The 23,918-nt window shown below is 40.1% G+C and overlaps 1 protein-coding gene across 1 annotated transcript; it reads right to left on the reverse strand.

Moving 5' to 3' along the window:
- Window positions 1-10,152: 10,152 nt before the first annotated feature.
- Window positions 10,153-23,621, reverse strand: LOC148044465 (protocadherin beta-16-like). The gene is made up of 3 exons (XM_087722127.1): window positions 21,057-23,621; window positions 10,968-11,139; window positions 10,153-10,271 (listed from the first exon to the last, which is right to left on the reverse strand). The coding sequence occupies exons 1-3, from the start codon at window positions 23,478-23,480 to the stop codon at window positions 10,153-10,155; spliced, it is 2,715 nt and encodes a 904-aa protein (XP_087578253.1). The 5' UTR covers window positions 23,481-23,621.
- Window positions 23,622-23,918: the final 297 nt, after the last annotated feature.

Raw genomic sequence — 23,918 nt, forward strand, 5'->3', positions numbered from 1 at the left:
GTAGTGAAGCAGCGGCTGAAAGTTTGTCTTTGTTTTCATCAGGTTTGTGATAAGGAGGATAATCTGGGCAAACAACAGAATGAATTGCTCGTAAAAGTTGGCAAAGCCAAGGAAACTCTGCAATTGTTTCCTCATGTGGGGGCGTCTAGCACCACCTCACTTTATCTGGTCCATCTCCACCCCCCTCATGGGATATTTGGTACCCTAAGTTTATCTATCTTGTCCTTGTGAAACTCACATTTGGACACTTTAGTGTACAGTTTGGCTGCTTGGACTTTGTTCAGGACTGCTCTGACCAACTTCATGTGCTCTGCTTTTGTCTCAGTGTAAATTAATATGTCATCAAGGTATACCAAAACCCCCTTATATAGGTATTCATGGAGAACCTCATTTATCAGCTACATAAACACACCGAGGGCTCCCTGTAGTCCAAATGGAAGCATGTTAAACTGGAAACATCCTAGGGGGCAATTAAAAGCAATCTCCCATTCATCCCCTTCTTTAATTCTGATCCAGTAGTAGGCCAAATAAATCTTATTTCATTCTTTGACAAACTGATTAGTGGATTGGTGAAATGCCATGGAAATAGTATATTATGATTTTAGTAAAAGATTTAATAAAGTAGACCACAACCTATTTTTGGAGAAGCTAGAAAAATGTGAGATAGAAAAAACAAATGCACAGGTACACAATAGGTGAAACCTGGCTCAGTAGCATTAACTGTAAGAAGTATCTTGGAATCCTCATGGACAATTATTTAAATATGAGCCAGCAATTTTTTGCAGCCACCAAAATAGCCAATATAATCCTAGGCTACATTAAGAGAGAGCTAGAATAAAGATCATGTGATGTTTAGTACTGCTTTATAATGCTTCCTAGCTAACAAAATGAAATTCAATTTAGAGAAAAGTAAAGTCTTATATTTAGACAAGAAAAACCAAAAGTACAAATATAGATTGGGTGAAACCAGGCTTAATAGCAGTAACTGTGAGAGGGATCTTAGTGCAAGGGCTCCTCTTCCAACTTAAGAAAGTGAAGACTATTGAAACGGATTATTTCAAAAGGAACCTTCAATTAAGAAAAATGGAAGCCGCTAAAGGCAAAGCAACATCTGAATCCCGTTAGACAATGCAAGTAGAATTAAAGTAATAGTGACCCCTCCCATTAGTCAGAATGCAGATTTTAGCCAATACACGCGTGAAGGCAGTTCCTTTACCAGCTGCCCTGAGAACTAGATAATCATACATTCCCATGTCTAATTCCATTAGACATTATAGAGAACAGTCCCACATGGCCATCATAAACATTCCCCAAAAGGTGAGCAAATCTCAAGGCACTTCGGTGCCAGGGAACCAGTTGTAAAATATCAGTTTTCACAGGGACTGCTAATAAATTGACTCCAAGGCCCCCCTCCTCCCAAATGAATGGCAGTTAGGGATCTGACTGCAGCTTTACATCCCACAATGATAATTGTAACATCATTAAAAATCAACATCTACCTATCCCAGATCTTTTGGAAGGACTTGATAGGTGGATATAAATGCCAAACTCAATCTAAACATCTGACTGATTGTGAAATCAATCAATATTAATATGATCCTTCAACTTTAGACAATGATATTAGCTGGTTCCCTTTTTTATTGATGCTTCTGATATCCAGGAACTATAAAATTTTATTCAGTCTGTTAGACTATTATACTTTATAGATAAACTTAGGCCCTGAGATCAAGCAGGTAGTAAATAAATGGAACCTTCCCCAAAACAAGTTAGAAATGTTTCTGAAAAATGTATGGCTAATGCAACTTAACAATCCATTGTTTGCCCATCCTCTATTCCTACTTCCAAACACAGCTACTATTGTGTTTGTATGAGAAAACATTAAACAAATCATAAATTTATCCTCAATCATGGGCAGGAATTGAATCTGGGCCCCTTGTTTATTTAAAAAAAGAAGTAAATATTCTCTGACTCTGCTCTGAGCCTTCTCAAACTTGATACTAACCATGTACATTTACAAACTGCATGCTATTTTCTCCAAATCCAGTCTGTCAGTGTGGAAATTGGATAAAATCTCCTTGGGAGTAGAGCATAGAGACACAAGAACAATGAAAAGTTGTGCCTTCCAAGATGGCATCAGAGGAGGTATTTAGCTGGTTTGTAATGTTTGTAATGTTTGTTTGTAATGTTTATTAACATTTGTAGGCCACCCTTTTCCCTGAGGGGACTCAGGGCGGCTCACATAAAATCAGGGAGGGGAAATACAAACAATGACATAGACACATATAATAAAAGTAATAAGCAACATACATTCATCATTCGGGAGGGGCAACTATCCTTGTCCCCAGGCCTGACGGGCTAGCCAGTTCTTAAGGGCTGTGCGGAAGGCCTGGACGGTGGTGAGGGTACGAATCTCCACGGGGAGTTCGTTCCAAAGGGTCGGGGCTACTACTGAGAAGGCCCTCCTCCTTGTAGTTGCCAGCCGGCACTGGCTGGCCGATGGAATACGGAGGAGGCCCAATCTGTGAGATCTAATTGGTCGCAGGGAGGTAATTGGCAGGAGGCGGTCTCTCAAGTATCCAGATCCACTACCATGCAGGGCTTTATGGGTGACTAATAGCACCTTGAAGCGCATCCGGAGATCGACAGGTAGCCAGCGCAGCTCGCGGAGGATAGGTGTTATGTGGGTGAACCGAGGTGCACCCACAATCACTCGCGCGGCCGCGTTCTGTACTAGCTGAAGTCGCCGGATGCTCTTCAAGGGCAGCCCCATGTAGAGCACATTGCAGTATTCCAGCCTAGAGGTCACAAGGGCCCGAGTGACTGTTGTGAGTGCCTCCCGATTCAGGTAGGGTCGCAACTGGCGCACCAGGCGAACCTGGGCAAATGCCCCCCTAGTCACAGCCGTCAGGTGGTGGTCAAACGATAGCTGTGGATCCAGGAGGACTCCCAAGTTGCAAACCCTCTCTGAGGGGTATAAAATTTGACCCCCCAGCCTGAGTGATGGAATATTGGTCGAATCTTTGGGAGGGAAACACAACAGCCACTCGGTCTTTTCTGGGTTGAGCACAAGCTTGTTAACCCTCATCCAGTCCAACTGGTTCGAACTGGTTTTGACGAACTGGTAGCAGAAATTTTGAGTACTTCAGAGAACCAGCAAATACTGCCTCTGGCTGGCCCCGCACTCCCGCCCCCATTGTTCCCTGTCGTATATTCCCTTGTTTTTTTTTAGCTCAGTTAATTTACATAGCAGAGCAGATTTCTGCACCTCAGCTGAGCTAAAAAGACAGTTCAACTAACCAGCGCTTTCACCAAGGCTGGTCTTTGAGTGCTGCATGCGTTCAGGAAGCGCTCTCTCACAGAACTGGTAGGAAAAGATTTGGAACCCCACACTGGATGGCATGCACTGTTCCAAAGAACTAAGGTTAACTTATAATGGGTTTCCCACTAGGACTTCATAGTTTCTCAAACTGGATTGCAACTCAGAGAAATTTAAAGGAATATAGAAGGCAACCTTGTCTTGACAAAATGATAGTTATGTCAACATTCACTCAGGTCCTAACACCTTGCTCTGACTGCAGAATCCACAATGGTCACTGCATTACCACAAAGAGAACTCCTGTGATATAGTGATTAAATTTTGGAAATTAGTAGACCAAACCATGTTCAATTTTAAACTGTCAACCATTGCAGATCATTGTTTAAAACATTTGAATAAAGTATAAATCAATGTATAGGGAATCCTCAAAATATGATAGCAGTTGGGACTGGAATTTCAGCCATTAAGCAATGCATTCATAAATCATGTGATTATATCACTTAGCAATAACAAGTGAAAATCACAGGTCACCTTTTGCAACTTCCTGCCAGTTTCCAACAACCAAAATCAGTGGGGAAGCTGAGAGACATCTAGGCCACTCAGAAGCTGGCCAGCATAGAGATAAGCACTACTGCTCGGTTGGAGAGGGAGTGAAGAGGTGCACAGGTGGCCAGAAAGGCATGCCAGGGCTTGGAGTTCCTACTGCTATGTGAGGGAGGGTGCACCTCTGGCTGGGGAAACTCAGTATGATTGCAATGAGTTTTAAAGAGGCTTAGTAATTGGCAAGGAAGGCTCAGTGTGAGCACAACAGGGCTTGGAGTGGATGTTGCTGGGTAGAGGAGGATGCACAAGAGTACAAAGGACAGGATACACAGCGTGAGGACAATGAAGCCTGGGGAAAGGGTGCAGAGGTGTATGAGTGATTGTGAGGTGCAACGTGACTGGAGAGGCCCTGGGAGAATACATGCGGCTGGGTAAGGTTTATCTGAGCAGTTTTCAACCCTGCCTGCCAGATTCCTCATTGAAACTGTTTGTGGGAAACCTGTGCCAAAGGTTACAGATTGTGGCCACGTGAACATGGGATGCAGGGCCATCCTATGTGTGATCTGGCTGCCGAGTGCCCACATCGCAATCAAATGACTGGGACAGGGGGAACTTCTAGGATTGGTCGTAACGACCACTCAGCGCATTATAATATAAATCTTTGCTAAAGAAATAGCCGTTAGCCAAGGATTACCTATAAAAGAATTGTGATCTATCTTCTCAACTAAAATTAAAGTAAAATTACCTGTTTCATTAATTAATAAATAAGCATTTAGTTCAAGAATAACTGATAGAGCAAAAGGAATAGAGGGAGAATGAATAGGAAGAGGCTGAATTAATTGCATGTTTTTCCTCACCTCTTTCTTTGCGCCATTTACTGCAACTTGCTCAGAAGTATCTTGGATGCCTGAAGAAATATTACTGTTCCCTGGGACGTTAGCATCTCCCACCGAAAAGACAGGAAAGAGAGGCCTGAGAAATCGGAACTCGCTACTTAAGGATCCACCAGTCAAACAAACATCATAACGGTAAGTCCTGGAAAGCGACCCATTCTGTGAATCAGCACAATTCTCTGGAGTATCAGAACTGGCAGGTGGGAAGTGAGGAACAGCCGCAGTAAAATGGCTTTGTGGGTCCTTCTTGAAGATTTTGACCACAATAAACACAACAATGCAGACCAGGAACACAAAGGAGACTGCAGCCAAGCAGATCACCAGATACTTGGTCAAGGCTTTATCTTCTTCCGGTTCTTGCACACTGACATCCACCCTCCTCAGGAAGGGATCCGAAAAGCCATCCACAAGAAGAACATTAAGCAATGCCGTGCTGGTCTGTGGAGGAAGGCCATTGTCTCTGACCAGTATCACCAGCCTCTGCTTACTTGTGTCTCGCTCATTCAGGACTCTCCTGGTTTTCACTTCCCCATTCTGTGCTCCTATGCTGAAAAGGGCTGGGTCTGTGGCCTTCAGCAATTCATAGGAAAGCCAGGAGTTTTGGCCAGAATCTGCATCCACTGCAACCACTTTGGTGACCAGATAGCCGGCCTCGGCTGACTTGGGAAGCAGCTCATTGCATGGGGATGTGTTGTTCTGGAGGGGATACAGGAAGAAGGGAGCGTTGTCATTCTCATCTATGATGTGGATTCGGACAATCACTTCTGAGCTCAGGGAAGGAGAACCACCATCAAATGCCCTCACAGTGACTCTGAAGCCTCTTATCTGCTCATAGTCCAGGGATCGGAGGGCATACATGTTTCCAGTTTCAGAGTTGATTGAGATGTAAGAAGTCACCATGCCATCACCCTTCCCAGGCAGAACTAAGTAATTCACTTTAGCATTCAGCACTGTGTCTAGATCCAGAGCATGGACTGAGCCAATGAGCAAGCCTGGAATATTATTCTCCCTGATTTGCATGTCATATGAAGACTTTTCAAAAAGGGGAGAATTATCATTGACATCGGAGATTTGAATATTAATCAATCTTGTTGAAGTGAGCCTAGGAGCTCCCCAATCAATGGCAGTGATGGTAATGTTGTATTCAGTGACTGTTTCTCTGTCTAGGGGACTTTGGAGCACAAGCTGATAAAAGTTGTTTGTGGTGGCTTTCAGCACAAAAGGGAGATTCATCTGCACAGAGCAAACCGTTTTGCTGTTGTCTCCGGAGTCTTGGTCTCTCACACTTAAGAGGGCCACCATTGTCTCCGGGGGAGAGTCTTCCTTTAAAGTTCTGATCAGAGATATGATGGACACTTCTGGGGGATTGTCATTCTCATCTTCAACCTCTATCAGTATCTTGCACTGACCTGGAAGACCCCCTCCATCTGTTGCTCTGATGCTCATGCTGTAGCTCTTTTCTTTCTCATAATCAATCTCTCCCCAAACAGTTATTTCACCAGTAACTTCATTTAAATGAAACAAATTGCTTATTCTTTCAGGCACCTGATGGAACGAGTAGAGGATTTGCGCATTTGAACCCAAATCCAGATCTGTAGCTTCCACCTTAATCACAAGGGTGCCCTTAGGGAGATTCTCCTTTATTCTTGCCTTATATTCAGACTTACTAAACAGAGGAATGTTATCATTATTATCCAGAACATTAATATTAATTTGAACTGTGCCGGTTTTCTTTGGAACTCCTCCATCAATAGCCATTAGTATCAATTCAAGGTGTGGCATCCCCTCCCTATCTAATGTTTTCTTCAAAACAAGGTATATATTGTTATTCCCATCTTCATTCTTTTGTACTTCAAGCTGAAAATGCTCATTGGAACTAAGAATGTAATTTTGGATGCTATTATTTCCCAAGTCATCATCCTGAGCTAATTCTAAGGGAAATATCATATTTATTGGAATATTTTCAGGAATGTCCATCTTAACTTCATTTTTCCAAAATTTGGGTGCATTGTCATTCACATCTTCTATCTTGATTTCAATATTAAATATATCTAAGGGGTTTTCCAAAACAAGCTGAGAAAGAAGTAGACAAGGAACATTCTGGCCACATAAAGCTTCTCTGTCTATTTTATCATTAGTCAACAGATTTCCACTTTGAATATCAAGGTGGAAGTATTCATGAGTGCCCTCAGCAACTAAATGTGCTTTGCGTGTGATAAGCTCCCCTGTTTTCAGTTTCAATTCCTTCAGCACATTAGCCACCAGAAACCCCTTTTTCTTTTCTTCAGGGACAGAAAAGCGAATTGAAGCACATATTACTCTAAGGAATGAGAAAGAGAGAAGGATATACAGACCTTGCCTTTTCCAAAAGCAATTCTCCATGATTCCAGTCTCTTCCTTGAAGGCTCAAATTCTGCCCAAAAATTCAGTTTTTCTTTCCTTCCTTGATGATTTAATTGTTCAAACCCTATTTAATTGTTCAGTCTTTTGCCATCTTATAATCTACAACATTTCGCTGCCAGAGTCAGATTCCTTTTGTTCAGTTTTGTATTACTGTTTGCCCTAATTCTAAGCAAGCAGAACATACCAAATTCCTTTGTTAATATCGCCACCATGTGGTGAACTAGGCAAAAATTCTATTTGCATGGTTTAGATTCAGGAACACATTGAATCCATTTTTATCTGTCCACTAGCTACCCTACCCAGCAGATTATCTCATTAACTGTTTAATTATATAGAAAAAGAAACAGAGTGACAATCTGCACAAAAAAAAAACAAAGTTATTGATAAAGACTGTAATCCAGTCCTTTCGCAGTTGAGTTCTGAATGACTGTGGGCTTATAGTGACCCTTTGGGTGGCTTCTGCTGTGCACCCAAGGATATCAAGTTTAAATCTGTGTAAGGAAATCTTTTCTGTTTTGAGGCACCTTGGCAACATCTTTCAAGGTATTCAGTTTGGATTACTGTCTCAGAGGAAAAATGTTTGTTACATTCCTTTCTTGGTGTGCTTTAAATCTGTTTGCAAACAGATTTAAAACAAAAAAATCCATTTTTTGTTAGTCCTTTTGCAGCATAATAACTTATACATTAACCATCATGGTTAAAATACCTTAGAGATTTGCCTTGTATGATACAGGTTTGCACTTATGGAAATATGGGAGACTGGAAGGTGAAATAGCAGGAGGGGAAAGAGGTTCTACTGTTTCATCATTTCTCTAGGGAACAGTGTTCAGAAGTAGCCCATTTCCTACTGAGGTTAGCCTGTAAAGAAGTAAAATACTGCGGACTATTCCAGTCTATGAACAGAGTCTGACATGTTTTTGGTAGGTTGGGTTATTTTTTTCTTTTGCGTTAAGACAGATGCAGAGAAAGAATTAAGCAACTCTAGTTTTTCCCTGCTGCCTTTCACTTGTTCCATTAGTGCTGGAACCCTGGCTTCTTCCGTGGGGAAGTCCTCTCCAAATTGTTGCATGAAATTCCACACCTGAACCAACAAAAAATCTAGGTCTTTTGATTCCCCACCAAATTTCACACCAAGTGGAGGAACTTTAGCCATCCGGCGTCTGCGGTGGGGGCCCCTCTTCCTCTTGGAATGGCTCTTGCGGCTGCTGTTGCTGTGGCTTCTCCATCCTGATCAGCTCCACCGTCTGCCTCCCCGGCCCCCCTTGGTCAGAACAGGGCCCCTGCAGTTCTCTCCTCTGTTTCTGGGAGATCAGCCTCTCTTTCAGGACCGCTCTCACGTAAGCGTTGCCTCTCCCAAACCTCTTCAAAGAGTTGCATAGCCTGGGACATCATAAGGTTCTCCTCATCGGCATCCTGCCAAGCAGCTGCTGGTTGCAGATATCGCCTTGTGGTAACTCCAGCTGGAATTTCCTCAAGGTCATACTTCTGTCCCACTCCCAACGACCACCTGGGACAGATGGATCATTCTTCCAAGTGTAGTCCAGCCATTCGCTCCGTTTCCAAAGGGCACGAGGATGCAGCCACTCCCATGTCATCCTCCTGGTCACTGCCTGGGTGGGACATTCTTTTGAAAATTTGGGATTTTTTTACACTCCCCTCGGAAGGTATTAGCTCCGGGATGAGTGAGAAACTGAGATCTTGCTTAATGTCAAGCCAGTCTCCCTCAGTAACCAAGAAAGAAACCACTCAACTCCATTTTGCAGAATTAAGAGTACTTTTTCTGGTTATGAGTAGATTGCAGCTAAGCAAAGCAAGATCTGAGGCAAAAGTGCATTTAATCATAGATATCAATATGCGACGCAACTCCCTTCCCCTGGTAACCCCATCCCATAGTCCAATCCACACAACCCTCAGGTGTCATGTTGGTTCCATCTTCAAAAAGCATCATCAGGTTGGTATGCCGGACAGTTGGCCTTGGCGGGCAAATCCACTATCTGCAGCATGCGCAGTAGATGGTGAGAACAAAACTCCCTTTTTGCAATCACTCCTGTACTTAAAACTTCCCCTCCCAAATAAATTTTCGTTTAACCTCCAACCCCTTTTAGAGTCCTTCCCATATTCCAATTCCATCCAAACTGGGTTATGATCTGTTAAGTCTCTGGAACATATCTTCATCTTCTTTACCTTGGAAAGCAAATCATTTGTAGTTAATATGAAATCAATCCTAGAGAAAGATTGATGTCTATCAGAAAAGAATGTAAAGTCCTGTTCTTTAGCATTTCTTTCTCACTAAATATCTCTTAGCTCCAAATCATCCATCATATCGAAGAAAGACTTAGGTAATTTCGCACACATTTGAATATTTTGCTAAAGAGTCTTCTTTTCTTTCTTGGTATCCAAAATTCCATTTCAGTCACCCATTAGTATGCAGGATCTATAGTCCCACTGTATTAACTTGGTATGAAGCATCTTGTAAAATTTATCTTGTTGATTGGGGGCGTATACTCCTATTAAAAGTATCTTTTTCCCTTCTAGTAGAATTCTATTCTATTAGAATATATCTTCCTTGGGAGTCTGTTTCAATTAGATCAGCTTTCATATCATTTCTAAGGTATATAACTATACCATTTTTCTTCTCTGGGGCAGAGGTTACAAAATGTTGTCCAAGTCTTGCGTTCATCAAATATTTCTGGTCATTTGTTCTAATATGTGTTTCTTGCAGGCAAATTATATCATTCTTCAACTGTTTCAGATAATGGTTTATTTTCTTCCTTTTGTGCGGTGAATTTAAGCCACTGACATTCCAAGTTAAGAATTTAGTTATCATCTTTAGCTCCCTGAAGCTTTTTAAGAGCCATCTCAAAATCGTGTAGTTTGGTTTTCGGCCTACCTCCTCCCACCGCTGAAATCTGTGGCTTCTTTAGCCACTATGTGAGCTTGTTGCAGAGCTTGTTGTTTCTTTAATTCTTGTTCCATACGTCTAGTGACTGCTCGGGTTTATCTTTGCTCCTTGGCTCCTTCTAATTCCACCAGAGGGGTATGAACTTGGTCCACCTGCAATGATCCTTGAGTATCTTGCTTTCTGGTCTGTTCTTCTTGCTCCCTTTCTCTGGGTCCTGGAGGCGGGGGGTAACCAGCCTTTAGTACATTGCTGTAAAAATCTCTAGCCTTCCAAACTGAGTTAAGACAATATCTTTGTCCCAGGTAGTTGACCACTAATCCAGCTGGAGCTTCCCATCTGAACTGTAACTGATGGTTTTTAAGTTCCTCCATTAGGAATGCATAGTCTTTTCTGGATCTCAACATTTTGGGTGGAATTTCCTTCAAAACTGTCACATGCTGGCCTGCAATCTGCAACTTGGTTTTGTAAGACTCTTGTAGTAACAAATTCCTCACATCCCTTGTGGCAAAATATACTACAATGTCTCTTGGGAGTTGTTTTTGTGTAGCAATCCATGAATTAACATGATATATCTTGTCTATTTGCCAGTCAAAGTCCCCTCCCGACCGGCCCATCAGTTGGTCAAAGGTTTCACCCCACCCGAATAGTATGATTGTTGCACTTTAATGATGTATTGTCTTTATGTGTGTATCTTGTTGTATTTTTCCCTCCCCCTGGATTGTGAGCCGCCCTGAGTCCCCTCAGGGAAAAGGGCGGCATATAAATAAAGTTAAAATCCAAAATCCAAATTCAGAAAAAATCTACTTCAGATTTTCTTGATTTTTCTCTTTAAGGCCCCTTATTCTCAGAGCAAATTCCATCTGCCTGTACTGCAGCATTGTGATTTCATTTTCTGCATCGTAAACCTTGCCTTGGACCGCATCCATTTTAGTTTCCAGATTAATATTGGACTCATTAACATCTTCCACTTTTTCCTCTAATACAGATACATAGCCAGATAAGCATTTAAAGGCTTCTAAAATATCTTCTCTAATTTCTTGGTTATGAATCTGAACTAACCCCATAATCTCTTCCGAGATCTCCTTAAAAGCAGCAGAAATCTTCTCCTGTATTTTAATTTCTAACGCAGCTGCATGGTCTTTTAAAGCATCATTTAACACTCTTTGTAACCTTGTGTTAAAGGTTCTCCAGCAGGACGAGGGGGGTTGGGGGGTAACAATGACTGTAATTTACTTGTCAGAGCTGGGGAACTCCCCACACTTTTCGAGGCCATCGTTGTTTTAGCATGCTTTGAAGCTATTTCCTCAGTTAATCTTATCTTCGACCCAATTAATAAGTCCAGACAGGCTGCTTGTTCTAATTATTTCTCTGTAGCTTGCTAATAAATCACTGCTGGTTTAGTGATTTTTAAGTAATTTTAAGCTCTTTATTTAGATATGAGAGAAATGTCAATGAATGTAAAAAATTGTTGAGAGAATATTTTGTTTTTAATATGAATAAGGGTACATCTATGGAAATGGTTTGGATGCAAGCAAAGCAATTATGAGATGAGTCCTAATAAATTTAAATAAGTTACATAGACATAGACAGGGGGGGAAAAGAAAGGAACTAGAGGAAAAGATTAAGAAGAAAGAGCAGGAGTTAATATCAAACCAGGAGACAAGAAGATAAAAGAGGCAATTGCCCTATTACGAGCGCAATTCAATATGCTGATGTCAGATCAGGTGGCTACTAATTTGTTATATGCTAAACCTAATACTTTTTGCAATGCAAATAAGCCAGGTAGATGGTTAGCATACATGACCAGGAAGAAACAAAAATCTCATAATATAAAAAAAATATTACAAAGGTAAAGAAGTTTACCAACAGGATATGATCCAAAAGGCCTTCCTTGAATTTTTTATAGGATTGTACAAGGGTGACAAAATACAAGGCTTAGATATAGATAGATACTTGGACAAAGAAAAAATATATATAGTTAAGGATGAGCAAAGTGAGAGATTGAACCAACCAATAACTTTGGGGGAAATCCTCCAGGTAATTAAACAGATAAAGACTGGGAAAGTACCGGGCATAGATGGCTTGACAGCGGTTTACCATAAAAATTTACAATTAGAAATGGTAGAACCTGTTAAGGAATTATTTAACAAAATCCAAATGGAAGGGAAGGTACCTCCATCTGGGAGAACAGCTTTTATATCCTTGATACCCAAAGAATATCAAGATCTTAGTCAGCCAAAAAATTATAGGCCTATATCATTACTCAACACAGATTATAAAATTTTTGCTATAATACTAGTAAATAGTTTGATGTTGGTTACTCAGCAACTGATTCACAATGATCAAACTGGTTTTATACAAGGGAGACAAATGAGAAGTAATGTAAGACAAATTGTTAATATATTGGAGTATTTGGGAAAGAATAACCAAGTCCCCGCAGCGCTTATATTTCTAGACGCAGAGAAAGCATTTGATCGAGTTAATTGGCAATTTTTAATGAAAGCAATGCAAAAGATGCAAATTGGAGAGTATTTTCTACAAGCAATCAACGCAATATATCAGGAACAAACAGCACAAATTATAGTCAATGGGAGCTTAACAGAATCTTTTAAAATCGAGAAAGGTACAAGACAGGGTTGTCCTCTATCACCATTATTGTTTATTATAACCTTGGAATTATTGCTGAATAAAATGCGGGGATCAGAAGATTTACAGGGAATTAAGATTAGGCATCACGAATATAGATTACGAGCATTTACGAATGACTTGGTTTAACCCAAATAGGGAAATCTATTAAGGTCTTAATGAATATGATTAATCAATATGGCCAAGTATCTGAGTTTAAAATAAATCTAGGGAAAACAAAGATGCTGGTTAAAAATATGAACACTAATCAAAGGGAAAAATTAGAAAGAATAACAGAATGTGAGATAGTTAAAAAGGTTAAATACTTAGGAGTTTATATTACAACTTCAAATGGGAAGCTATATAAATATAATTATGAACCATTATGGCATAAAATACAGGTAGAGATGAAAAATTGGGAAAAACTACAATTGTCTTTGTTGGGAAGGATAGCAGCAGTGAAAATGAATCTCTTGCCTAAGTTCTTATTTCTTTTTCAAATGATACCAATACCTAAAAAAGATGCAAACTTGCTTGAATGGCAGAAGGGTATTAACAAATTCATTTGGGCAGGGAAGAAACCGAGAATAAAACTTAAAATAACGCAAGACATACGTGAGAGAGGAGGCTTGAAAATGCCAAACTTAAAATTATACTATGAAGCAGTAGTTTTATCAATAATTAGTAATTGGATTAATTCAACAGGATAGATTACTGAATATTGAGGGGAATGATTTGATATATGGCTGGAATACTTATTTAATATATGACAAGAAGATGGATAAGACTTTCAAAAGTCATATATTAAGGAATGCTTTATTGCATGTCTGGAAAAAATATCAACATAACCTATGTGGGCAATTCCCAGACATGCAATAGAGAACATAAGTATAGTACAAAAACAGGATGTAACTACATACAGACAGCTTCTTACTATAGAAAGAGGTGTATTACAGCTAAAACCCTTGAATGTACTAAAAGAGGAAAAGATAATTCAAACATGGTTTCAGTATGGACAGTTACAGGCCAAAAAGGTCAGAAAATTGGTATTACGCAAGACGAGGACAATCTACTAAAACAAATTAGGGATCAAAGTCAAAGGCATATAAAAAGGTTATATAATGTACAGGGTGGGGCATAACCTTTTCCTAGGGGGTCACAGCAACACTTGTAATAACAACACAAATAATTCATACACCATTCGAAAGCCCATCAAAAACTGAGTTTATTGACACGATTTAATAGTCAGTATGACCACCATTAGCCCTTCGAACAGCATTCAAACGAGGTGGATAAGAACACAACAAATCTTCAAACAGTTCCGTTCGATTTTCCAGATTTTTCAACACAGTTTCCAAATTCATTCTCAAAGTTTCAACCGAATATCGATTTTGACCTTGCTCCTGAATCATCAGAGCTTCCACTTCATCCTTAATCCTTAATTATGGCCCCAATGTTCTCTGCCGGATTGAGATCTGGCGAATTTCCCGGCCAGACGTCATTGCCCCAAAATTCGACATTGTTTTCCTTTAACAATTGCTGAGTCGCATTTGCATTTCCGAATCGAATTTTCCAGCCATTCTTAAAGCAAATTTAACATTTAATAGCTCATTCAATTCAGTTTTTTATGGGCTTTAAAATGAGGTGTCGCGGAAGTTGTAAACTGCTGTCGATCTTGCTGTGACCCCCTAGGAAAAGGTTATGCCCCGCCCTGTATTAATAGAAATGGATTCTGAAACAGAATTAGTTAAAGACTGTATGATAAAATGGGCACAAAATTTTGAAGAATCAATAGTGCTGGATACATGAGAAAAGATATGGGTAAGAAATGTAAAATTCACGCAAGCCCAAAACCTGAGAGAGAACTTCTACAAGATGTTTTATAGATGGCACTTAGATCCTAAAAAATTGGCTTGCATGTACCCGAATTTACAACCTAAATGTTGGAGATGTGATTGTGTTGATGCTACATATTACCATATATGGTGGACTTGCAAAAAGGTTAAAGCATTTTGGATAAAAATATGGTGGATTATGCAAAATATTTTTAAAAAGAGGATAAAGTTTACCCCTCAGTTATTCTTGTTAGGTATAACTCCTGATTGTACTGTCATAGAGACTAATTTGATTTTGAACCTAACAACAGCAGCAAGACTGTTGGTGGCGCAGTACTGGAAGAAGGAAGATTTGTCTACTATTCAAGAATGGACATTAAAAGTAACAAACTTATCAGAGATGGCTAAAATATCAGCATATCTTAAGGACTATTCAGATGAGAAATATAAGCTGGACTGGAGAAGATGGATTGATTATATTCAAAATAAATATGGGACTAAGAAACTCCAGATAGCTTTTGACTGAAAAAGCAAGGAATGACATAACTTGTTTAGAGTTAGCTTAACAAAAGAGAAGTTAAAGTACAAGTGAGGATGATGCTAAAGTTTTTTTTTAGTTCACTTTAGAATATGATTGTTAAAGATTTATACCCTGTATTTGCTCTGGGAAGTCGGGGGGGAGGGAGGGGGGAGAGGGTTTGGGAGGGGAGGGTGGGGGAGGGGAGGGAAATATTTGTAAAAGTTTGTTAAATTTTCAATAAAAAAAACTTCCCCTCCCAAATATCATGCCTCCCCCCATCTCATTTCAATGACAGCCGAAAGCAAGTAGCGAAGCAAGGGCTGACAGCTTGTCTTTGTTTTCAACAAGTTAGTGATAAGGCGGGCAATCTGGGCAAACAACAGAATGAATTACCTGTAAAAGTTGGCAAAGCCAAGGAAATTCTGCAATTGTTTCCTCATGTGGGGAGGTGCCCAATCTAGCACCACCTCACTTTATCTGGGTCCATCTCCACCCCCCTCATGGGATATTTGGTACCCTAAGTTTATCTATCTTGTCCCTGTGGAACTCACATTTGGACACTTTAGTGTACAGTTTGGCTGCTTGGACTTTGTTCAGGACTGCTCTGACCAACTTCATGTGTTCTGCTTTTGTCTCGGTGTAAATTAATATGTCATCAAGGTATACCAAAAACCCCTTATATAGATGTTCATGGAGAACCTCACTTATCAGCTACATAAACACAGTGAGGCCTCCCTGTAGTCCAAATGGAAGCATGTTAAACTGGAAACATCCTAGAGGGCAATTAAAAGCAATCTCCCATTCATCCCCTTCTTTAATTCTGATCCAGTAGTAGGCCAAATAAATCTTATTTCATTCTTTGACAAACTGATTAGTGGATTGGTGAAATGCCATGCACATAGTATATTTTGATTTTAGTAAAAGATAAATTAGACCACAACCTATTTTTGGAGAAGCTAGAAAAATGTGAGATAGAAAAAACAAATGCACAGGTACACAATAGGTGAAACCTGGCTCAGTAGCAGTAACTGCAAGAAGTATCTTGGAATCCTCATGGACAATTATTTAAATATGAGCGAGCAATTTTTTTGCAGCCACCAAAATAGCCAATATAATCCTAGGCTACATTAAGAGAGAGCTAGAACAAAGATCATGTGAAGTTTAGTACTGCTTTATAATGCTTCCTATCTAACAAAATGAAATTCAATGTAGAGAAAAGTAAAGTCTTATATTTAAACAAGAAAAACCAAAAGTACAAATATAGATTGTGTGAAACCAGGCTTAATAGCAGTAACTGTGAGAGGGATCACAGAAAGTGAAGACTATTGAAATGGATTATTTCAAAAGGAACCTTCAATTAAGAAGAATGGAAGCCGCTAAAGGCAAAGCAACATCTGAATCCCTTTAGGCAATGCAAGTACAATTAAAGTAATAGTGACCCATCCTATTTGTTAGAATGCAGGTTCTAGCCAATACACAAGTGTGCAGATGTTTCCTTTATCAACTGCCCTGAGAGTCAAATAAACATACATTCCCATGGCTGTCTTTCGTTAGCCATTAAAGTAAAACATCCCACACAGCCATCATAAACATTCCCCAAAAGGGGATGGGATCTCAAGCCTTTCAGCGCCAGGAAACCAGTTGTAAAATATCAGTTGTCACAGGTACTGCCAATTAATTGACCCCAAGGCCCTCCTCCTCCCAATTGAATGGCAGTATCACTTTTATGGATCTGACACTTAGAGTCAATGGACAATCAATGAAATATGAATTAAAAGTGTGCGGCGGCAGCCAAAAAAGCCAATGCAATCCAAAACTGCATTAACAGAGGCATTCAATCAAGATCACATGATGTACTAATACTAGTAAGACCACACCTAGAATACTGAATCCAGTTTTGGTCAATACACTATAAAAGGATGTTGATACTCTAGAAAGAGTGCAGAGAAGAGCAACACAGATAGTTAGAGGACTGGAGTCTAAAACGTATTAAAAACAGTTACAGGAACTGGGCATGGCTAGTCTAGTGAAGAGAAGAACCAGGAGAGACATGATAGCAGTGTTCCAATATTTAATGGGCTGTCACAGAGGGGAGGGGGTCAACCTCTTTTCCAAAGCACCTGAAGGCCGGTCAAGGAATAATGGGTGGACACTGATCAAGGAGAGTGTCAAACTAGAGATAAGGAGAAATTTTCTGACAGTGAGAACAATCAACCAATGGGAAAGCTTGCCTTCAAAAGTTCTGGGAGCTTCATCACTGGAAGCTTTCAAAGAAGAGACTGGACTGCCATCTGTCAGAAATGGGTTGGGATCTGCTGCTTGGGCAGGGGGGGTGGACTAGATGACCTACAAGATCTCTTCCAACTCTATTATTCTGTTCTGTTCTGACCACACTTGGAATACTTCATCTAGTTTTGGTCACCACAATATAAAAAGTATACTGAGACTTTGGACAAAGTGCAGAAAAGAGCAACAAAGATGATTTAGTGGCTGGAGGCTAAAACATATGAAGAACTGCTGCAGGAATTGAGCATATCTAATCTAGTGAAAAGGACAAGGGGAGACAAGATAGCAGTGTTACAATATTTAAGGGGCTGCCACAAAGAAGAAGGAATCAACCTATTTTCCAAAGCATCAGAAAGCAAGACAAAAAGAAATGTTTGGAAACTAATCAAGGAGGGAAGCCAGTTGAACAAAGGAGAAATTTCCTGACAGTGAGAATAATAAACCAGTGGAACTTTGGAAAATTGTGGGTGCCTCTTCATGGAGGCTTTAAAAAAGAGATTAGATGGACTTTTGTCTCAAATAGAATAGTCTCCTGCTTGTGCATTGGGTTAGAGTAGAATTGTGATGGCGAACCTATGGCACATTTCTCAGGGCATGTCAGTTTGGGAACGGGTTTCCAGTTTGTGCTTTAAGCTGTTTTTCTCCTTCCAGAGGCCACTGGAAGTTGGAAAATGGGCCGTTTCTGCCCTCTGGAGGGCCTCTGAGGGGAACCAGGGGAGGCTGTTTTCACCCTCCCCATGCTCCAAGAAAACCATGTGTACATGCATGGGGCAGTGGGGGGGTATCATGTGCACATATGTAGGAGGCACAGTGCGGAGGAGGCATTAAATTAGAGTGGTTGTCACGCAAGTGCGCGTGATAGCACACGCGTGTGTGCTTTTGGCACCCGAGGTGAAAAAGGTTCACCATTACTGGACTATAACATGGGCAACTCGCGGCATCGTGTGACATTTAGCAATGTTTTTTCCCTTCGCGGAGCTAGATTGGGTGTGGCCTGCATGTAACGCATTCGACCCATGGGTCACCAGTTTGACAGTTATGGACAAAGTCCCTTTGCATCTCTGTTATTCTGTTACAAATAGATGTCTACTTTTTTTCTTGAAACCTGCAGTGATGGGTCACCTACAACTTGGGAAGGCAAACTGCTACATTTGATTAATTGTTTTCACTGTCATGAAATTTATCCTTAGTTTGCTTAGGTTGGATCTCTCTGCTCGGGCAGAAGGTTGGACTAGGTGGCCTACAAGGTCCCTTCCAAGTCTGTTATTCTGTTATTATCAGATATATTTTTGTATGGATGTTTCAGATGCTATTGGTATATTATGATTTATCAATTGTTCATATCTTATTATTTATGATTGTATCTTATGATTTATCATCTCTGAGTTACCACTTTGTTGTTTGCATGTACTCTTGAGAGCTTATGTCCCAGAGATAAATTCATACTTGGCCAATAAAGAATTCTATTTCTGTTCTGTTCTCTTTTTTCTTATTATGCCTTCCTACTTTGGGTGTGTATGTGCATGTAAGGGAGAAAGAGAGAGCGAGAAAGGGGAGGAGGGCTAGGGTTAGGTAGGGTTACCTTAGAGATTTGCCTTGTATGATATAGGTTTGTACCTATGGAAATTGGTGTCAAGATTGAACCATTTTGCTTCTTTCAAACCTAATGCTTTTCAATTTCCCAGTGAACTAGTGGGAAGGAAATGGAATGTGGAGAATGTTTGCAAAGATCACGAGAGCATGGAGCCAGCAAGGTCATTGCTGCAGGTGCTTGAGAAAGAGATAGATCGTTCTCATAACAAAATACCATCTCATAATTGGACAATGTACTTGGACAATACTGGAAAAGATAATCAAAAAACATCTGCAAACTTCTAAAAACAAATCGTTAAACTAGAAGCCAGCATGGGTTTGTTAAAAACAGTCCACGCCAAACCAATCTTATTTCTTTGACAAAGTGATTAAGTTAGTAGACCAGTGAAATGCTGTGGACAGAGTATACTTAGATTTCAGTAAAGTATTTGGCAAAGTACATCACAATCTACTTTGTGGTAAGCTAGAATAATGTGAGGTTGCCATCAGAAATTGTGGGTGTTTCATCTCTGGAAGTTTTTAAGAAGAAACTGGATAGTCACTTGTCTGAAACTCTGCTTGAGCAGAGGGTTAGACTAGAAGATCCCTTCCAGTTCTATTCTGATTGATTTATTTTGAACAGAAATCTCGTGTAGACCATACGGCAAGAGTTTGTTCAATCCAACAATTCTCTGCCTAACCAAAATTTTCATTTTGACTAAAGAAGCTATTTGAATGAGTAGGTATTTGTTTCCTTCTTTCCTTCAATTTGTTTTACATGTTTCTGGAAGTCTTTAATATATAGTTCCCCAAATCCTGACCTACTTAAGCATTTAACCACTTGTAGCACTCTCTACCAATCAGATCAAGCCTTGATCATGAGCTGCGTAATAAAACCTTTAGTTTCTAATCAATATACTCAAATTTTATTTAAATAGTTTTTCACTCAGTCCACATTCTTTTGTTCAAACTCCCATTCACACACCCCCCGCCGCAAAATTTTATTGTTTATTTATCAAATTTATTGAAGCGGTATGGTGGCCTAGAAGTGAAGATTCTTGCCTCCAATTGGGAAGGTTGAGAGTTCAGCCCTAGTCAGTGACAGATGTTTCTTTATCAGGGCACAAAGAGAAAATATCTACTGTAAACTTTGTCTAGGCATCAAGAAGGGAATCTAGCCAGTAAACGCTCATTCAGTCACCCCAACTCCACCCCCAATTACACCCGAAATAAAGGGATTATAAGAAAGAAAGAAAAATTATTAGCCACCTGTCTTAATACGAGATAATACTTGGTGGGTTAAAATCAGAGAAAATAAAAAAAAGAATTAGAAATAAAAACAGAAATAAAATAAAATAATTAAAGTAAAAATATTAAAAACATCAATTAATATCCACAAACACGATATGGGGAGGTGGAATCTGTTGTTAATCAATCAATCAACCACCTCCACTGTGATGCTCCCCTATTGGGGCCCCAAGCTTACTGGTAGAGTCAGTTCTTCAGGCCCTTGTGGATAGGAGGGTTGGGGCTGACTTCACACCAGGGGGCAAGATGTTCCAGAGGACAGATGCAAGAGCAGAAAAGGCAGACAGGGCTCGCACAATGACAGGGCCTCCTCTGCTGGCACGGGTGGGATGGGCCAATCCCAGTGGGATAAGATGGTCCCTCAAATAACCATGCCATGAAAGGCTTTAAAAGTGATTAACAATACCTTGAATGGGACCCAGAAGCAGACAGGCAGCCAATGCAGATTGCAGAGCAATGGTATTACATGGGCCATTGTTCAGGCCACAAGAATTGCCCATGACACTGAACACTGCGTCAGCTGAAGCTTCCAAATTTGAAAAACTTTGCAAATTGTTTCCTTCTGGGAAGGAATTGTATGATTTTCTTTTAAGGCAGTATATATTTGATAAGTTTCTCACCTACCAAAGTACATTTAGTGCAATTACAACACAGGATAAATACCCATATAGAAACTAAAATACATGTAAAACCAATACAAATTTCTCAGTACATTACCCTAAACAATCTAGTTTTCTGGAAATTCACAGCAACGTACATTAATAGACAATCTTTTATTTTTAGAAATTAATAATTTCTGAGTTACTCAAACCATATAGATTTATAATGTACTTCCATTAATAATTATTCTCACCTGGGATATGTGCTCATTTTCATCCGATTGATTAGGAAGATCCTGGCAATCATTACGAATCTGTGGATTCAGCAGAGTTTTTTGATGCTCCATAGTAAAAACAGGAAAGAAAGGCCTAAGGAATTTAAACTCACTGCTCAGAGACCCATCAGCTAAGCACACTTCATAGCTGTAGGCCTGGGAAGATGCCCCAGTATTAGGATCAACACACTTGTCTTGCAAATTTGGTCCCCCAGGGAAATTCCCTGTGGAATGAGAACTTCCTATGAACTTCCTTCGCTTCTGAAACTTGGTTGCAATAAACACAGTGACAGAAAGCAGAAAAATGGATGAGATGGCAACCAAGCAGATAATCAAATACAGTGTTAGAGTATGATCTCCTTCTTGTGGGACTTCCTCCTTAGGATTATCCATAATTTTCATGTAAGGATCAGAGAAGCCGTCCACCAGAAGAATCCTTAGGGTTGCAGAGGCAGACTGAGGAGGATGCCCATTATCCCTAACCGCCACAATAAGAGTGTGTTTGAAACTGTCTCGGATGTTCACCGGCCTCATGGTTTTCACCTCCCCATTCTGAGTCCCAACAGCGAAGAGACTCGGATCTGTGGCCTTCAGCAACTGATAGGAAAGCCAAGAATTCTGTCCTGAATCTCTGTCCACTGCCACCACTTTGGTGACTAGGTAGCCTGTCTCTGCTCCCCTGGGAACCAGATCATTTGATGCAGAAGTGCTGTTCTGAAGGGGGCAGAGGACGAAGGGGGCATTGTCATTTTCATCTGTGATAAAAACTCGGACCACTGTTTCTGAGCTCAAGGGAGGTGAGCCCTTGTCTACAGCCCTCACCATCACCTGGAAATCCTGTATATCCTCATAATCTATAGATCGAATGGCATACAAGTTCCCAGTTTCAGAGTTGATGGAGATGTAAGATGATGCAGGCTCTTCCCTGATCTCTCCAAACAAAAGAGAGTAGGTTACTTTGCCATTCTGTTCTGTGTCCACATCCACAGCATGGACTGATCCAATGAGCAGTCCCGGAATGTTGTTTTCTCGTAAGTGCAAATTGTAGAAACCTCTTTCAAACATTGGAGGGTTATCATTGACGTCTGAAAGTTGAATGCTAATAACTGTCATTGAAGTGAGTCTGGGAGAACCTTGGTCGGTGGCTGTGATGGTGATGTTATAATGTGACATTTGTTCTCTGTCCAATGGCTGTTGAGTCACAAGCTGGTAATAATTGTTCTCAGTCAGTTTTAATATAAAAGGCAGGTTTTTCTCAGTGTTGCAGTTAGTTCTGCCATTGTCTCCGGAGTCTTGATCTCTGATGCTAAAAAGTGCCACCAGTGTTTCTGGGGGAGAATTTTCAGGTAAAGGATTAGTGATGGATGATACAATTATTTCTGGAGCATTGTCATTGTCATCTTCAATGTCAACAAGAACTTTACAGTAAGCGGACAATCCTCCACCATCTGTGGCTTTGATGCTGAGTTCATAATTATGATTTTCTTCATAATCAATTTTCCCTACGAGCATAATTTCCCCAGTATGATTGTTTAACCTGAATGATCGGAGTACATCTGCTGGTGCTTGGCTAAAAGTGTAAATGATGTGAGCATAGGATCCAATGTCTTTGTCAGTGGCTTCAACTTTAGCAACCAATGAACCTGGATGACTATTTTCCATTAGCTGCACTTTATACACTGCTTGTTCAAATTGGGGCACATTATCATTGTTATCCAGAATATCAATAATTATCTGTGCTGTGCCAGTTCTCCTTGGGATCCCTCCATCCACAGCTTCCAGGGTGAGGATAAATTGAGGGATCACCTCGCGGTCTAATGGTTTTGCCAAAAGCAGTTCTGCATATTTCCTACCATTGTTTTGACTTTGTACGTCTAGCTTAAAATATTCGCTTGGGCTAAGTATGTAGTTCTGGATAGCATTTTTTCCTTTGTCTAAATCGTGGGCTGTCTCCAAGGGGAAATGTGCATTTATGGGAGTCTGTTCAGGTATTTCAAAAAGGAATTGATTCTGAGAGAAAATAGGGGAATTATCATTGACATCTTCTACCTGAACTTCAATTTTGAAGAATTGAAGAGGATTTTCCAGCAAAATTTCAGAGAATAGAGTGCAAGGATCACTCAGACCACACAAAGCTTCGCGGTCAATTTTATCCCTCAATATTATATTCCCAGAATGAGGATCCAGCTGGAAATCCTGCCTGGAACTCTTAGAAATCAACTGTGCTCTGCGAGCAGAGAGCTCCTTCACATCCACTTTCAAATCTTTTAGCACATTTGCTACTATTGACCCAGCTTTCTTCTCCTCAGGCACTGAATAGCGGAATGGTTCACACAACATACCAGAGCTACATAGAGAAATAAAGAACAAGACCACTTGCCTGCTAGTACGAGATGCTTCCATTTTCTCAGCCTCTTTCAGGGAATGTCATACATTCAATAAGATTCTTTGTAAAGCAACTGCTGTAATTTCCATTATAGTTGTGATCAGAATCCAGTAGGAGTTGTTTTTTTTTTTTTTGGTATCCACACTAGAGTATTTTCTTCGGCAATTTCTCAAGATTTAATTGAAAGCTGTTGCCTTTTGTCCTGAGATTCCTTTGTCTAATGACTGGATCACTCTGAAGTAAACGAATCTCTCTTTTTACTGTTTGGTGCAATAGCACCACCTTGTGTGTAAAGTAAAATGTAGCACTGAATTTAGGAAACTCCTTTGAAGAGGACATTTACTGTAGTGTATAGAATAGTGTGTGCATCTTTTCAAAGGAACAAAATGTTATACAATCCTGGTGTCTTTTGTCATATTAAAATAATATATTAATAACTTTCAATTTGAGAAAAA

This window comes from Thamnophis sirtalis, unplaced genomic scaffold (assembly GCF_051295495.1).
Source record: "Thamnophis sirtalis isolate CommonGarterSnake01/CBP01778 unplaced genomic scaffold, rThaSir2_p1.2 scaffold_8, whole genome shotgun sequence".
Lineage (NCBI taxonomy): Eukaryota > Metazoa > Chordata > Lepidosauria > Squamata > Natricidae > Thamnophis > Thamnophis sirtalis.